Source organism: Procambarus clarkii, chromosome 34 (genome assembly GCF_040958095.1).
Source record: "Procambarus clarkii isolate CNS0578487 chromosome 34, FALCON_Pclarkii_2.0, whole genome shotgun sequence".
Classification (NCBI taxonomy): domain Eukaryota; kingdom Metazoa; phylum Arthropoda; class Malacostraca; order Decapoda; family Cambaridae; genus Procambarus; species Procambarus clarkii.
The window spans coordinates 39,726,479-39,744,342 of record NC_091183.1 but is presented as its reverse complement, the minus strand read 5'-3'; the positions used below and the strand labels follow the sequence as shown (position 1 = coordinate 39,744,342).

Here is a 17,864-nt window from a genome sequence, read left to right as displayed (position 1 = left end):
TAACGAGCACAGTTATCAAACAACTATTTATTTCACTTCTTAACAGATAAGTTTGTATATTAATGAATAACTATTAAACAACAATTTAAAAAAACAAAATGATTATACATTAAACTGTTAAAGACAGTAATACTGTGAATGAAAAATGCACAACTGATCATAAAGTTTTGTTGCAATAGCTTGAATTCCATAGCTTGTGTTTCTACAATTTCTAAGAAAAGAAATCCAGTGATGATAACTGGAGAAGGAAGGAAGGGGAGGAGGAATGGGGGAGGGATTATGGCAAGGGGGATGAAGGAGAGGGGGGTGAGGGAGGGAAGAAAAAAATTGGAAATAAATGGTAAAGGAAGAGGAATGGGGGAGGAAGTAATAGTGTGGATGGGAGGGGGAAACCAGGGTTGAAGAGAGGATAGGAAGGGTGGAGGGGGGGAGTAGGCTACAACACCAGGAGAACTGCAGTGTTACAATGCTTGTTTATCAATGTTATCTTCTTGAGGTTATCTTGAGATGATTTTGGGGCTTAGCGTCCCTGCAGCCCAGTCCTTGACCAGACCTCCATTTTGTTACACACTCCCAGGAAGCAGATCATAGTAGCTGTCTAACTCCCAGGTACCTATTTACTGTTAGGTGAACAGGTGCATCAGGATGAAAGAAACTGCCCATTTGTTGACGCCTCCATTGGGAATCGAACCCAGAACCTTAGGACTACGAATCCAAAGTGCTGTCCACTCTGAAGTCCACATGTTGCTTATGCTTATGTAATCAATTTGTGGATATTTTCACAGAATATACAAAACCTGAACCTACTAAGTAGCCACTGTACTGTAATCTGATATCTGTACTGGTATATCTGTGGTATTGTTAGTTTTTTTTATTCTCTGATGATTTATTATATAACTACTCTAAGTTTATATATTATTTTCATTAACAAAATCCTACAAGTATACATAAACCACATCTGTCATAAATATTAACAATAAATACCAATATAGTTAACTCAATATAATAATACTAATTTCATATATACCTGTTCAGTATATATACTCTAAATATATTCTGGAAACACTTAACCAATATACCAATAGTAATGCATGCTTTTGTACAGGATATTATTCCACTAATGACTTAACCCTTACACTGTTCTAATCACTTGAGAGTGATTGACCCAGTTGCCTGTAGATGATTTAAGGAGCCTCATTTTATTCAAAAGCCCCACACATTCTAGGGTGATGTTTTCGACACTAGAGACATATGCCAATTGTTTGCTATACTGTATTTAAAAAAAAATCCTTGAGTCCCTAATTATCCTTCCAAGGGCCTTAGTAAAAATATAAGGACAATGTCTGGGGCATCACCATCCAGTGACAATGTGCAAGGCAGACATGCTAGGAACCACTGAACTTTAAACAGTAGCAAATGAGTAATTTCCATGTACAGGCATATATTTGCAGGCAAAATGTGTGCTATGTGCATTTATAAGATTTAGGCTTATATATAGATTTAGGTTTGTGTGTGTGTGTTTTGTATTCACAAAAAATAAATAATATGAATAAATACAGCATGCATCATATACAGTATTTATACACATACAGTACCTGCATATCTGTACATACATATATATTTCCACAGTATACATAATGCATACTGTATCACTAATGCACGTGAATGAAACATGTGAGCAAAAAAAAATGAAAATGAAAATGGACCAAGTTATTTCTGTGCGGCATCTCACCTCATTTTAACCAAAAAAACGCAACTTTTCCGGCCACTACTACAGTACATTTAAACCACGATACAGTAGGTAGACTGTTTTACTTGGATTTTAGTGCTTTCTGGATATTAATTAACAAAAAAGTTTTTTCAGACATTTTTTCTTGCACAGTTAGAGAGTTAAAGCAATTCAAAATGTGAAAAAGCCCAAATCATCACACATGAAGTACACTACTGTACTGAATTCACGTATACAATACATAGACTATTTGTAAGAAGTGATCAATTAAATTCCAACCTTACGCACAAGAAGCAAATTATTACTAAAAATGTTTATAAACAGAAAAAATAGCTACTATACACACAGAATAACTATTACTGTACTACTGCTGTAGACTACTACTACTATTAATACTGCTGCCGCTGAAACACTAGTACTGATAGCAGAAAACAAAATGGTAAAAGAAATATAATAGCTGCTGTAATGTGGGCCCACTCATGTTAGAAAATGTTTCTGTTCCATGAAGTATTAACACAGAAAATTTACAATGATATTTAGAAAAGAACAGTGTTTAATGGGACTCTTGTCGTACATAACTTTATTATTCGGTGATAATACAACGAACTAAATAGAACAACCACAGTATGTGCATTTTGATACATAATAAGAGTGCCCATTAAACATTAAAAATGCTACTAGTTCATGCATAAAAAGAAAACAAAGGTACACCATCCTTTAAGAAAACTGAAATGGCTAAACAAATGTGAGATACAAGGCTGACCAGATTAGTAGTGATCAAATCCGAAATGAAATCAAATCCAATTAGAACAAAATAAACAAAATTATAAATTCCATCAAACGCTTACAAACTTGGTGGTTAATATTAACTTAACCTCGTGCCTCGTGTAACTATGTAGTAATGACATTAAGGAAAAAACTTAATGTGAGGTAGCGTAAGAGCATGCAGGGAAAATGCTACTAGTGGACCATGCATTGCTGACCACTGAGTGCTCACCATCTTCTCCTTGACAATGTTCTCTATCTCCGTGGCCAGGTCTGTCGTGGTCCCTTCCGTTGTCTTCAGGGCTACACTCGATGACTGTAGGGGAATGGGATCTGTCAACCACCTTCAACCAACACACCAGCTAACAACCAGGATTATCCAACACACCAGCTGTCGGCCAGAATTACCGAACACACCAGCTGTCGGCCAGAATTACCGAACACACCAGATACCGACCAAGATTTCCAACATATTAGCAACCTATCCACCAGGATTATCCAACATTCCAGCTATCAACCAGAATTACCCAATATCAGATGTCAACAGCAGCATCCAACATGCCCGGTGTTGATTAGAATTATCTCACCCATAAAACTCTATTGTTTACCACCACAACATCTAATACACAGAATCATCAAACTGTTACCTGTAAAAAATAAAAAATGACACCTGTCTATTAACCATATCTTGCAACTAAACCACATGTTTGTGTCTTACACAAACACTTCCCTCTATTACATCTAGCACAGTTAACGAATTTCTACTTCTTCACACACCATGTCAGCCTACCTTCTTTGCCATCTCCTATCCTCAAAATAACTACAATTTTCTCTCTTCACCAGTCTATCATACATTTGTTCAACATGATCAGTCCATCTCTGATTTTCAGTTAATCGGTAACTTTGAGGTGGAAGATGATTGATAATGTTATAGTAGAAAAATTGAGCATTGAACAATCCATCTCTGATTTTCTGTTAATCAGCAACTTTGAGGCGGAAGATGATAGATAATGTTATAGTAGAAAAACTGTCAGGAAGCACACATCAGAGAGCTAATGAGACTGTGACAATTTCATGCTGAAATATCAGATAAGTGAACCAACTAGAGGGAATAACACACTTTACCAGATCTTTACAAATAATAAACTAATCAGGGATATCACAATCTTGAATATGACTTAGACCACAACATCACTGAGCTAAAAGAAAGAATCAATGATATGAATTTTCTAGCATTTACTGGGAAGCAGTACTAAACCCTTAAACTTCAACACAAGGCATAGACATAAATGCAGAAGCATATAAAATATGCATTAAACATGTCTTTCTGAGAAAGATAACAAAAAACTTCAAGTAGATCGAGAAATGAGATGACTTTGTGAGATAAACCAGAGAGCAATTGGAAAGATATTGAAAGTGGGAGATGCTAGTGACAGAGCAGGAACAGTGAACAATCGGCAAAAGGACTCCAAGAGAAATAAACATAACTGCATGGAATATGTTAACATCACTAGAGGTATGTATGAAAGAGGAGCTGAAATATGTACATAGCAAGGTTGAAGAATACAGAGGTACTAATTAGAGGAGAAAAGCACTTAATAAGGAGAGAAAGCAATGGAAGTGTCAGGAGTGCTGCAAGCAGAGGTAGCTTCACCAGGAAGGAAATTGTAGAAAATTCATTTGAGAGAGAAATAAACACAAGAGTGACTTGAGCATCTAAAAGCATGCCTTGAGAGAAGTGATGGACTCAGAGTATCTATATTGAGGGAAGAGGGGAAATTGAGAGAAATGAACCTCAAAAGAAAGAATTTGTCAAAGGAGGATTCAGAGGTACTTTGCACCTGGAGAGGATGAACTTTGTAACAGAAAGGCAGCATGGAAACCTGATAGGGAATGTCATGCCTGACAAACTTAACTGAGTTGTATGACAAAAGTTTTCAAAACATGATAGAAAAATATTGGTTGGATAGGCTGTATCATGGTGTATAATGTGGAGAAGCAAGCTAGGATAATTGGGAAGACACTGAACTGGGTAACAGACTACTTAAAGAACACAAAGGGTCACAGTTAGGAGACATATCAAGAGGGGGGGGGGGGGGATGTGACAAGTGGGGTCCCCCAATGGTCAGTCTTGGGACCAGTACTGTTTCTAAAGTACTATATGTGAATTATTTATCTGAGAGAGTGCTCATATATGTCAAAGTTTGCAGATGATGCAATGCTAATGAGGAATGTGAAAAAATAATTAGATTGCAGAAAATTATGAGGATCTGACTTCAGGAGTTGGCACATAAATGACCTTGACAAACTTCAGGAGTGGGCAAACAAAAGGCTGCTAGATTTAAAACCCAGGAAGTGTAAGGTAATGAAAATAGAAAAGGGAGAAAGGAGACCAAGTGGTATATACACCAAAATAAAAACAAAAAGTCAGTGTGTCAAACATAATTAGAAACACACTCGAAGCTTTCAGAAGGGAACTGGATGTGTTTTTGCAAGAGTTACAGGATTAGCCTGGGATTAGCCCGGGATTAGCTTAGGATTAGCCCAGAATTAGCTATGTGCGTCTTTGGGCTACAAAGATAAACAGCTTCACAAGCCATGTTGTTGCTAGAGAAGGCTGGCCACAGACCAGACTGTGGGAGTAGGAAAACTCTCGAAATTGTCAACAGGTACAAAAACACAAGACCAATGTCAACAACAGTTGTCTACTGGCATGTTATGACTCACTAGCATGCTCTTGCCAGTTTTCCTATTAATGTCCCAACTCAGCCTACAGTGACGAATCTACATCAATTATAACTAATACTTTTATCAAATGACCAACACTCTTTTATTTGTGTTAAATCATGAATGAAGATCCAAAATAACACACCATTATCCATGGGAAATACTCTCTTTTACAACCAAAATACTTTTCCCTGCACATATCTGATAAAAGGTATATTGCTGGTATCCACTCATGGATACATTTTCAAAGTTCATATGAAATCTACAGAGAAAATATTGTGCTTTAAACACTGAATATATTCCATGAAGTTGGTGGTTCTCTGGGGTGACATTCAGTGATAAATATTTCTTGCTAATATCTAATGTATAATAATGAAAGTTTTCAAGATACAGATCAAACCTGACTAAGATGTTAGTTATTTAGTACTACATTTCTACAGTATAAGGTATTACATACCTAAGAGATACTACAGACTATGCTTCTGAGTTAACATTATTAACAGTTATCATAATTTAATACCACTAGCAATACTCTTTAATAAATAACCAATTTCAATTTGATGCCTCCACAGGAAATAAAATTCAGCTTGATTTTTTAATAGACATGACTTGTATTTACATAACAATAAACCAGATCATAGTCTCAGTGAGTTGGATGGGCCTTGTAAGAGGCGCAAAGTTAGTTGCCTTGTAAGAGACAATATCAACACTAAATAACCAGTGTCCTTTGATTTCTACACTTTGGTATGAAGGGGCATCTACAACCCCCATCCAATGTCAAGACAAAACAAATGTACAAGGCGAATTTGAGGTACAACCTTTCATAGACTTGTCAGGTTTTCATAAATTCATTAGAAAATTGGCAACATACTACAGACATCCCCCAAAGATTCTCCAACATGCTTTCCAATCAAATGCATCTAACTGAAGACTTCAGATGTGCTGAAGTAATGCATTACAATAAGGTAATATACTAGACAACTCACAAAACCTGTGGGCCTAGCATTGGAGGTACAAGTACTGGGTAAAGCTAGATTCACTTACTCTGTTGGGGGCATCAGGAAGAATATTGTCGAGAGGTGGTATTGGGGGGCCTGAGGCCACTGTGGTAGGACCAGGGACCCCCTGGGCAGCTGCCGCAGACATAGGCTGGTCAAATACCTTCATGGGGGGCGGTAGCTCCATCTCCAACTCACCTTCCTCACCATTTTCCACTGACAGTGATCGACTTGTTCCAGAAGCACTGCCTGAAATGTAATGTCACATCACTGCAGTATACATCACTCGCCCATAGTTTGACTGCATCTTTGACACACTTTGTGGTTGGGAACTGGGTTGTTGTTTTGGGGGAATAGGTTGCCGGGTGACAAGATGGACGCGAAATCGCAGGATTGTTTCAAGCCTAAGTTAGACATATGTATGAATAAGTTTGGGTGGCTGTAAAAAGGAGTTACCTTTTGCAGTTTCTTTTATTCTCATGTTCTTATATTAACTGAGGTCCCCCTTACTTATGAGACAAGAAAACACACACACAAAGGATATATACTCTATATACAGTATACTTAAACATGGAAAACACAATAATTATTTGGATAAAATTAACAATAGCAGCAATGACTATTTTAAAAATGGAGATGCTGTATGTCAGTTTAAGTTTTGGTTACATTTGAATGAAAATGGAAAAATGCAAGTGAGGAACAAGGAAGTAAAAACAAATGGAGAGCAAAGAATAAGTAAGAACTAGGTAGAGCAATCAGACTCCAGTGACCATGTGGCTGTGTTCAAGCAATGGGAAGAGTAATTATCTGCTCGTCAAACATAAATTGAGCAAACGACCAGCACTCTTTGAGGAGACAAACTATATGATGATGGGTAGACTACAGGGATGGTGATCATGCAGGGACTATGGTAATGGACAGGTATCATGCTAATGAACAGGAATCAAGCTGATGAACAGGGACCAGGCTGATGAATATGGACCAGTCTGATGAACAGGGGGCCCAGGGTGGTGTACAGGGAGCCTGATGAACAGAAGCCAGGGTGAAGGGTGACCATGATGATGAACAGGGACCAGGATGGTAAATATGGACTAAGGTAATGAAGAGGAACCAGGGAGATGAACAGAGATCAGGGTGATGAACTGGGGACAGGGTGGTGAACTGGGGATCAGTATGATTAATAAAACCAGGATTGGAAGAGAGTTCAATCAGGACTGGAAGATAGTGCAACCAGGGCTGGAAGACAGTATAACCAAAGCTGAACAATTTTGTAACTTCCAAAGAATAGCTGATCAACCAGGCTGTGATTCATATATCTGGCTGTGAACAACCTGTTTGACCAGATAACCAACCAGGAGGCCTGGTCAGAGACCGGGCCGCAGGAACGTTGATCTTCAGAACCACCACGAGGTAGGCACAACATAGGGCTGGAAGGTGACACAACGTAGGGCTGGAAGATGGTGAGGGGCGGCACCTACCTGGGTGAGAGGTGAGGGGCGGGCACCTACCTGGGTGAGAGGTGAGGGGCGGCACTCTGGCAGCAGGCACCACATCAGCCTCCTCCTCTGACTGGCTCTGAGCCCCGGCCTTGTTTCCCATGTCGCCTGTCCCGCCAACCTGAAAACACAACACACATTATCTCTCTCATAATACATATGTGGTGAGTGCACTCACCTAGTTGTGCTGGCGGGGGTTGAGCTTTGGCTCTTTGGCCCTGCCTCTCAACTGTCAATCAACTGGTGGAATTGACCAGTATTGTTTGGTCAATTGTGTGTGTGAAGCATGTGGATAATGACAGGGATAGACGCACACTAGTAACTAGATTACACCTTAAACTCCATTTAGAGATAAGTTTAAACTCTCACTGCATGAAATGGCAAACCATATTATCCCAAATGATAAAATATCTGAAACCCTTGCAATGTATCCATATTTTGATCATCAATGTATAATAATTTATTGTAAGTACATAACATAATGACAATTAGTTGTAGCTAGGTGTCAGTATAACTGTAAGGTGTGCAAGTTAGGTGTAATTGTTAATGTAAAAATCTCTGCTGAACTCTGGTTAAAAACTCTGTAAGAGCTCCGAGTTTGCGCTCTGTTGTCCTTTTTGCGCTACCACTCACAGGAAGAGTATGAGGTGCACAATACACTACCGCTCACAGGAAGAGTATGGGGTGCACAATACACTACCGCTCACAGGAAGAGTATGGGGTGCACAATACACTACCGCTCACAGGAAGAGTATGGGGTGCACAATACACTACCGCTCACAGGAAGAGTATGGGGTGCACCATCAACCAGCAGCCTCTGGCGGGATCAATCATGTTGGGGGAAGCATCCTGGCGAAGGTCAGTAGTTGGTCAAGGGGAAACCTTGATAAGCCTAATAGGTTTCCTGTCCCCGGCAGCGGAAAACCATATAATTTATTTTTAATTTTGTCCTAGAGGGCTAGTTTATTGGGCAGCGTCCTCACTTATCCTGTGAGTGGACACACCGCCATAGCAGCAAGTACAACACCCCGCAATAGGAAGAAAACCCGCTGGGTTGTTCATCCTGTCACTTGTACCCAGACACAGCTGGGACTTGCTTAACTGTCTCGAGTGAACAGACTGTCAAACAAGAGATTACAACCCTCAAGTTTACGTTATGTTGTGAGTGCAAAGAAACCTTTTGAGGTTTTGAGGTTTTTTGGAAACCTTTTGAGGATAACGTCTATATTTGATCAATTTCTGTCCTGCCTCAAACAATGTGGGGGTTATTATAATGCACATTTTTCTAATCTGCCTTGTTTTACAAGTACTGTATTTGTTTTGTGTGCTGTTCTTCTTATGGTTTAAGTGTCTTGCAGAGTCTATAAACGATGGGGTGACTGTCCTTGGTAACCTATCTCTCCCTTCTGCCTAAACATTTATGTTGAGTGGCGCAGTAGGAACACACTCGCCCCTGGTGGACTCCTCGCCAACGATTTGGTTTGGGTTAGAGTCTTGGCCAGGGAGGATTAACTATAGGCGCCAATCTTTTAACTGTTCACGTCTATTCACCCAGCAGTGATTGGGTACCCGATTGTTTACTGACTGGTGTTCCAGGGATAAATAGTAGGTAAAGCTTACTATGAGCTATGGGAAGGGAAAGCTCTCAATCTGCTAATAGGAGTCAGAAGCCTTCTGTTAAAAAAATACATATCATATCTTACACTTCTCTTAGGAACGTATCAAGTTTTTCTTGAAGTCCACTTTTGTTTCAGCAATATTTTTTATGCCTGATGGGATGGTACTGAATAGTCGTGGAGCTCCGATGTTCATACAGTGTTCTTTAAGTGTGGCTCTGGCGCCTTTACGCTTCACTGACTCAACACCCACACTACAAAGCCTTCAAAAAATAGACCTACACAGGAAGTTTCTTAACTTCACATTCGCTGAAGTTAAGAAAAGTGTGAATGTGCTAACTAACCAATCGGGTAAGGACGATAAAGTTTTTGGGGGGATTTCGTCACGTGTTAGAATCTATAGGACTGAACGAAATGAATTGTTGCTTGTTGAGGATGTTGGAGATCATATTGAATAGTGTATCCTTGAGACCCTTCTACACATCACAGGAAACATCAGATAGCAGAATTGTGTCAAGGTAAACATAGAACATTAGAAGGGCGTCAGTAAATATGAACTCTGGTACAAGGCTGTTGCAGCTCTCGTTGTGTTGGTCTTGTTTTAGATTCAACTCTGAAGAAAAAGTTCCAAGTAGCACGGGGTATGGTGAGCCCGTAGTGGACTTGTCTGGCACAGGAGCGGGGCTGTAACTGCTGCAGCTCTCCCAACCTCTATCATTATGCACGACAATAAGGTGACCGAGGTAGAGAAATCAGTAATTACAAGAATTCGTTTTGGGTATAAGTACCCAAAACGAATTTGGAGTTCTTATGGAGATTCTGGATGGAAACAGCAGGTGAGCAGCGTAGTTGTAGAATCCGCGAGGGGAAAGTGACCCCCGCCTGAACCATGTTGTTTTTAGATTCAGCTAAACGGAATTAAAAGTTCCAAGCAGCACGGGCTATGGTGAGCCCGTCGTACTCACCGGGCACAGATGTGCGGCATGAACCATTAACTGAGACGCTGTGTCCATCTTAGATATATTATAAATGTATAGAATACTAAATCCCACATTGAAAGGAAAGCATTTGTCAAATACTGTTTTTTAATATTTCTTGCTTCCCCACTTTACACCGCAAGCTAGCGTCATGTTCTTCGGTTTCACACTCCTTTTTGCTCGAGAGAATTGTTCACGTCCAGGTGCGTGTGGGGACAGGTGGTGAGGGACACCAGTGCTGCCGGGAAGCCCGTGAAAGAGAGCATGAGTGAGACGCAAAGTGTGAGTGGCAGCCCGTAGGGTCGTGAGGGGAACGGCCTTGAGGGGTGAATGAGGGGAGGGAGAGAGAGGGGTGTGACGTGGTACCCTTCCTACCCCCACTAACAACCACCACTCTGTCCCGTCTCAACATCCGTAAACAACTAATCACCGATATCAACCCTCCCCCGCTCCCCAGCATACCTTACTCCTCACTTCCCAGTACACCTCCCTCCCCACTTCCCAGTACACCTCCCTCCCCACTTCCCAGTACACCTCCCTCCCCACTTCCCAGTACACCTCCCTCCCCACTTCCCAGTACACCTCCCACACCCGGAGAGCGTTGTATTATATTAATGCGCAGAGAGAGAGAGAGAGAGAGAGAGAGAGAGAGAGAGAGAGAGAGAGAGAGAGAGAGAGAGAGTGTGAGTGTGAGTGTGAGTGTGAGTGTGAGTGTGAGTGTGTGTGTGTGTGTGTGTGTGTGTGTGTGAGAGAGAGAGAGTCAAAAGAGCACGCGGTTGTTCCTGTGTTAGTTCAGAGTCCCCAGACCCCTCTGATAAAGACAAGGTATTCCCCCATGCCTCACACGTCATCAATAACAACAACGCGCTATGATCTAGCCGACACAAGCAATACAAAATGTCATAATTATATTGGTATATTAATATACGTCACTCCTACTCAAACTCCATGGCACAAACGGCCTATTTGGCATTTGTTTTCATATAGGCGTATACAAATTCATTTTCCAAATGTATAGTGACAACAAGTTCCATAGAAGAATTGGTAGGTGTTCCAGTGGTATTATCAGTGATATTCCGTTAACGGCAGCGGTAGTTTATTGGTCTGCAAGTCATAACCTTATGACGGGCTGTGGTGGATATGTGGGACCTGCGGGCCGCTGCAAGCAACAGCCTGTTGGCTCTCACAAGTCAAGCCTGGCCATGGACCGGGCTTGGGAAGTAGAACAACTCCCAGAACCCCATCCAACAGGTATCCAGCAGGTTATCACCACGATCATCACCGTTGCTGGGTCACAGTACACCACGACCATCACCGTTGCTGGGTCACAGTACACCACGACCACCATGGCGGGTCCTCCCGATGCTTCCACGGGGTCCCTGGACCTCCCACACGACCTCTCCCGTGATTGTCTCCTGACAGGTTTCACCAGTACGAGTTTACAAGCATAGGCCACCTGTCAGTGATGGGTGTGTTGGTTGGCACTGATCCCACACCTGGAGCCACCTGTCACTGGTAGGTGTAACAGCTGGTCATATAGCCCCTGTTGTCACACCTGGGGCCACCTGTCACGGGTAGGTGTAACAGCTGGTCATATGACCCCTGTTGTCACACCTGGGGCCACTTGTCACTGGTAGGTGTAACAGCTGGTCATATAGCCCCTGTTGTCACACCTGGGGCCACCTGTCACGGGTAGGTGTAACAGCTGGTCATATGACCCCTGTTGTCACACCTGGGGCCACCTGTCACGGGTAGGTGTAACAGCTGGTCATATGACCTCTGTTGTCACACCTGGGGCCACCTGTCACGGGTAGGTGTAACAGCTGGTCATATGACCCCTGTTGTCACACCTGGGGCCACCTGTCACGGGTAGGCGTAACAGCTGGTCATATGACCCCTGTTGTCACACCTGGGGCCACCTGTCACGGGTAGGCGTAACAGCTGGTCATATGACCCCTGTTGTCACACCTGGGGCCACCTGTCACGGGTAGGCGTAACAGCTGGTCATATGGCCCTGATCCCACACTTGGCGAGTCAGCCTAAGGTCGAGCCGTGCGGCAACCGCTACATCAGCGTTCCAGCTTCACCAGTTGACCTTTGACGGTTACAGAGCCATAAAGCCACCACGAGCACTATAAAATATCAAGCTGTGATCTACCTACAATCAAACCCTGCATGTCGGGGAGCACTGGCTTTTGCTGTGTCCCAGTCTCCGTAACTTGGGTTCTGCACGTGCGTCACGACATATAACAACACAGTAACAAGGAGTACATGACCGCAATACTTGGCTAAAAGTCTTCACCCCAATACACACATGTAAATCGTTCCATCTGGGAGGGTCTTATGTACGGAACTACAGTATGTTTACTTCAGACCAGAGCGCACAAGTTCAATGATCTAACTGTATCTCTGTGCGATAACTTCATCTGCTGACTAGGTTTTAAACGACACCAAACAATCAATGCTGCACAGTTTGAATGCATTCGTAATACTGACAAATACTGCCATAAATGACATCTTAATATTGGTAAAATACTGAGATAAATTAATCTGCAGGTACCTTGTATAAGATAGAAACTGTACACTGATTATTAATACACTTGTTGCCACAGTTCCCATACGCAGTATATGTTGCCACTATACTGCATGACTGGTAATTCTTCAGTTAAGCATGACTATATAGCATTGAGAGGAGGGATATGGGAACTAGGATAGGACAAGGAGCTGGGATAGGAAAAGAGTGGGGATGGGGGGAGAGGAACGGTGACCGCAACCACCTGGACTCTTGGGGATGGAACGTCACCACTACCCTGAATGACTCCATCAAAGACCCATGGTGGACAGGCCACCGAACTTTCAAGCCTCCTCTTTCTCTTTACACCCCACATCCTCTTAAACCTCCTCTCTCTCTCTCTCTCTACACCCCACAGCCTTTACCAGAATTTCACCTACCCCATCCCTCTTCCTCCTCCCCTCTCCCCCCCATCCCTCTTCCTTCCCCCCCATCCCTCTTCCTCCCACCCAATCCCTCTTCCTCTCCCCATCCTTCCCAAACCCTTTGGACATCGAAGTTCGCGACCTGACTTGTGGCACCAGCTGACGGTGTCAAGGTCGAGCGGCGCCCTGAACCCTAATAACACACGTCGGGGAAACCTGAAAGCTGTCTGTGTAATTCCAGACTTGTAAGTCCTTAACACTTACAGGGAGAAGGAAAGCTTCAAATACCACAACAAATAACAACTTTAAGGTTACTGTAAAATAAGGTTCAAGTTAGTGTCGTCGGCGCCAATTTCAGGTTACGCACAAATATCACTGCCTTGCCTTGCCTAGTTTTTAACCTATCCTTGAACTGGAGTAGTGTAGCATTACCTTACCTAGGTAGTGTAGCCTAGTTTAGCCTTGCCCTGCCTTGCCTAACCTGTTGAACCAATCTACCTACCAACAGGCTTGGTTTGTCGGTCGGTCGATCGATATTTTATATATATATATATATATATTATATATATATTTAATATGCGAACAAGCTTGAATGGTCCCCAAGCCAATATGCAACGGAAAACTCCACACCCCCAGAAGGATTCGAACCCAGACAGTCAGGAGCACTATGCACCATGGCGTACCCGGTACCTTAACCACTCGACCAACCGTGACTGTACAAAAGTCTGGGAGTAAGTCAGTAATCTCCTGTGGTGGCCTTAATAATCCTTAATAAATTAGTGTGTAGTGAATGTACAAGATGGGGTCAAGCCACAGTGTGTGTGGTGAAGGGGGGGGGGATCAAGCACAAGTATCTATGAGAAAGAGGGGATATTACATCATACACCAGTAATATTACATCATACACCAGTCTCAGAATGATGTGTGTGTGAGAAAATTAGGCCGTGTATAGGTGTGTGAGAGGCGCCGCTTCCCATGGTTGGACACTCTGTAAACAATACAACGGTTTTGCCTAACCAAAGGCGCACAAACCCGAGTTAACTCACCTAGGTCAATACATAGAAAATGTCAATATTACGATGCTTTAATTTTCACTAACACGTTGCATTTCTACCGTATTGCTCGGTTCGGTCAATATTGCGACACATTAGTTGAGAGAACAGGTTGCTTACAACTTTGTAGCAACGAACCAAAAACTTTGTGGCATGGTTGTGTGTTCGCGGGTTTATGCAGGCCAAAAATTAACTTTGGAGGTTTAATTTTTAAACGTTCTCGAGAAAACCCAAGAAATATAGATAACATTCGTTCTAGAATGGTTTATTTGTCCTCGACAAGGAGGCCTGGTCGAAGACCGGGCCGCGGGGACGCCAAGCCCCGAAACCATCTCAAGGTAAGGTAGAATCATTAACTCGACTTTCAGTGTTATTCACTACTAAAGATGCATACGTATATGGGTATACAGTACACGTGTTGCTTCACAGCCACATGAGAAGGAACGGAACAACGGTGACAACGAGAATAAGAGGACTCATTCACGGACGATAACAGATGTGAGGAACTCAAAAGTAGAGTCGAGGCCGTCTTTACAAGAGATCAAGAAGAGTGTGTCAAGGAAATGTGTCCAACCAAGCAGCATTAGAAGGGGTCGACATAGCCAGAGATGTATCTATGATGTCGACCAGACTACACACCAAGTCGATTGTGTGAACACAATCGACTTCAGAATGATCCAGGACGGACCGAAACGTCGTCGTCCCTTCACCTTCTAGTGTGTGGGCGGGTCAACATACTTCAGCCACGTTATTGTGACTCCTCGCCTGCATCTATGATGCCCTTAATGGTGCTGGACACGGCTAAGGTGGTGGGACCACACAGGACTCGCCATAGATACTAAGAGAATGAGCAGATGTCTTGTACTAGGCACGTAGGCTACTTCTTGAGGTTATCTTGAGATGATTTCGGGGCTTTAGTGTCCCCGCGGCCCGGTCTTCGACCAGGCCTCCACCCCCAGGAAGCAGCCCGTGACAGCTGGCTAACACCAAGGTACCTATTTTACTGCTAGGTAACAGGGGCATAGGGTGAGAGAAACTTTTGCCCATTGTTTCTCGCCGGCGCCTGGGATTGAACCCAGGACCACAGGATCACAAGTCCAGCGTGCTGTCCGCTCGCCCGACCGGCTCCCCAACTGTGATACATATTGAGCTACAGGAAACAGGTGAACTACCAGAGTTGGGAAAGTCATTGTAGTCCTAATATACAAAAATGGGGAGACATGATATACTAGGGCCAGGGGCCCTGACAGCTGAGTGGACAGCGCTTCGTATTCGTAGTCCTGAGGTTCCGGGTTCGATCCCGGTGGAGGCGGAAAGAAATGGGCAGAGTTTCGTAGATCACCCTGATGCCCCTGTTACCTAGCAGTAAATAGGTACCTGGGCGTTAGACAGCTGCTACGGGCTGCTTCCTGGGTGTGTGTAACAAAAAGGAGGCCTGGTCGAGGACCGGGCCGCGGGGACGCTAAGCCCCGAAATCATCTCAAGATAACCTCAAGAAGGACCAGTCTTACTCCAGATCTATGTATACGAATGACCAGATAATATGGACTCTGAATTATCAATGTTTATTAATAATGCAAAAGTTACGAGGAGGATAAATATGATAAGGATTAAGTAATTGAAGAATGTGCTGGAACAAAATTTAGGAACGGTGCAGCAAGTAGCAAATAAATTAGTGCACAAATTCCATACATAGTTTCAAATGTATTTATGATAACGCAAGCACCATTATGCGAGTATATGCCTATTATATATATTCACACACCCAAACGCCGGTGGCTGTGTGGATAGCACGCTGGACACAATCCTGTGGCCCGGGGTTCGATTCCCGACGTCGGCGAAACAAAAATGGGCAGTTTCTTTCACCCTGATGGCCCTGTTACCTAGTAAATAGGTACCTGGGAGTTAGACTGCTGTTACGGGCTGCTTCCCGTGTGTGTGTGTGTGTAAAAAAAATAGTAGTAGTTAGTAACAGTTGATTGATTGACAGTTGACAGGCGGGCCGAAAGAGCAGAGCTCAACCCTGCAAGCACAACTAGGTGAATACACACACACACACACACACACACACACACACACACACACACACACACACACACACACACACACACACACACACACACACACACACACACACATGGGGGCCTCGTAGCCTGGTGGATAGCGCGCAGGATTCGTAATTCTGTGGCGCGGGTTCAATTCCCGCACGAGGCAGAAACAAATGGGCAAAGTTTCTTTCACCCTGAATGCCCCTGTTACCTAGCAGTAAATAGGTACCTGGGAGTTAGTCAGCTGTCACGGGCTGCTTCCTGGTGTGTGTGTGTGTGTGTGGAAAAAAAAAATAGTAGTTAGTAAACAGTTGATTGACAGTTGAGAGGCGGGCCGAAAGAGCAAAGCTCAACCCCCGCAAACACAGCTACGTGAATACACACACACATTGACACACACACTGACACTTTACACGTGTTTCACTGACACTGAACTCTCAGAACATCCATCTTACAGGATGGAAACGACATGTAAAGGATCTAGGAATAATGATGTCATACGACCTAACGCTTAGCGAGTCAATTACGAGAACCAACAAAAAGTATGTCACCATAGTGCTCTTACTTTACAACCATTTGTGGTGGGCTACAGTCTCGGGTGCTTCTCGGTACTCGCTTCCCCCTTCAAAGCAGGAGTGATTTCTAATATAAATATAATACAGAGAACATAAACGTGATGCACAGACGCGGTAAAGCACCAAAATTATTGGGACCGTCTCAAAGTGTTCAGAATATACTCTGGAAATATCACATAATATACATATAATAGATACTAGGTCAGGTCCCCAACATGTACAATAAATAATGTCTAAATATTGGGAAATATGTGATGTGGAACATGGAATAGTGCCAGTGGAGAGTAGAGGTGCCATAAGTCCAATCAGAGAACACTATGAACATGATAGGCTCACGGCTCCGCGACCTCCTCCTCCTACCAACGAAAAAATTCCAAAGGTTGGATTTTTGAGGATGTAATTAGGCAGGTCGCTGCCAGCAACAATCTTATGAATCGAGTCTTACAAAACACATGACCCCGACCGGGAATGTGGGAGAAGGATAACTGTCGAATTTCAATATAGGTAATTCTACAGATAAAACATTAGACTGGTATTTACTCTGTAGGTTAATAAGAGCCTCTGCTGGTTTGCAGACCACAAGAGCTGAATAGATGGCGAATGAGTGCACAAGACCGCCAGAAACAAGGGTTCTTGGTAACGCAGAAACCGCTGTTATTTTGTCGGAAATGACACTGATATTTTTAGGCTCCCAGCTTGTTTATAAACAAATTGGCGGATATTCCCACCTGACATTACACTCACAATTCTCCCACGGCATTTACATAGGGTCGTTCTCCGCGTCTGGGTGGGAGTGGGAGGATGTGTGGGAGTGTGAACATAGGCGAGTGTGTAAGCGTGGGGGAGTGAGCGTGGGCTGGGTGGGGTGGGCACACACTGGGCGTGGGCTGGGTGGGGTGGGCACACACTGGGGCGTGGGCTGGGTGGGGTGGGCACACACTGGG

General features: G+C 43.3%; 1 protein-coding gene across 7 annotated transcripts in view; it reads right to left on the bottom strand.

Moving 5' to 3' along the window:
- The window catches only part of trio (trio Rho guanine nucleotide exchange factor), a 766,603-nt gene that overhangs the window by 58,034 nt on the left and 690,705 nt on the right, over nt 1-17,864 (bottom strand). For 5 of the 7 annotated variants that reach the window (XM_069335896.1, XM_069335893.1, XM_069335898.1 and 2 more), the window contains 3 exons: nt 7,698-7,836; nt 6,266-6,468; nt 2,727-2,810 (listed from right to left, as the gene is read on the bottom strand). In XM_069335896.1, coding sequence (XP_069191997.1) covers nt 2,727-2,810; nt 6,266-6,468; nt 7,698-7,836 — 426 coding nt within the window. The remainder of the gene's footprint in view (nt 1-2,726; nt 2,811-6,265; nt 6,469-7,697; nt 7,837-17,864) is intronic. The other 2 variants (XM_045748387.2, XM_069335897.1) reach the window with 2 other exon arrangements.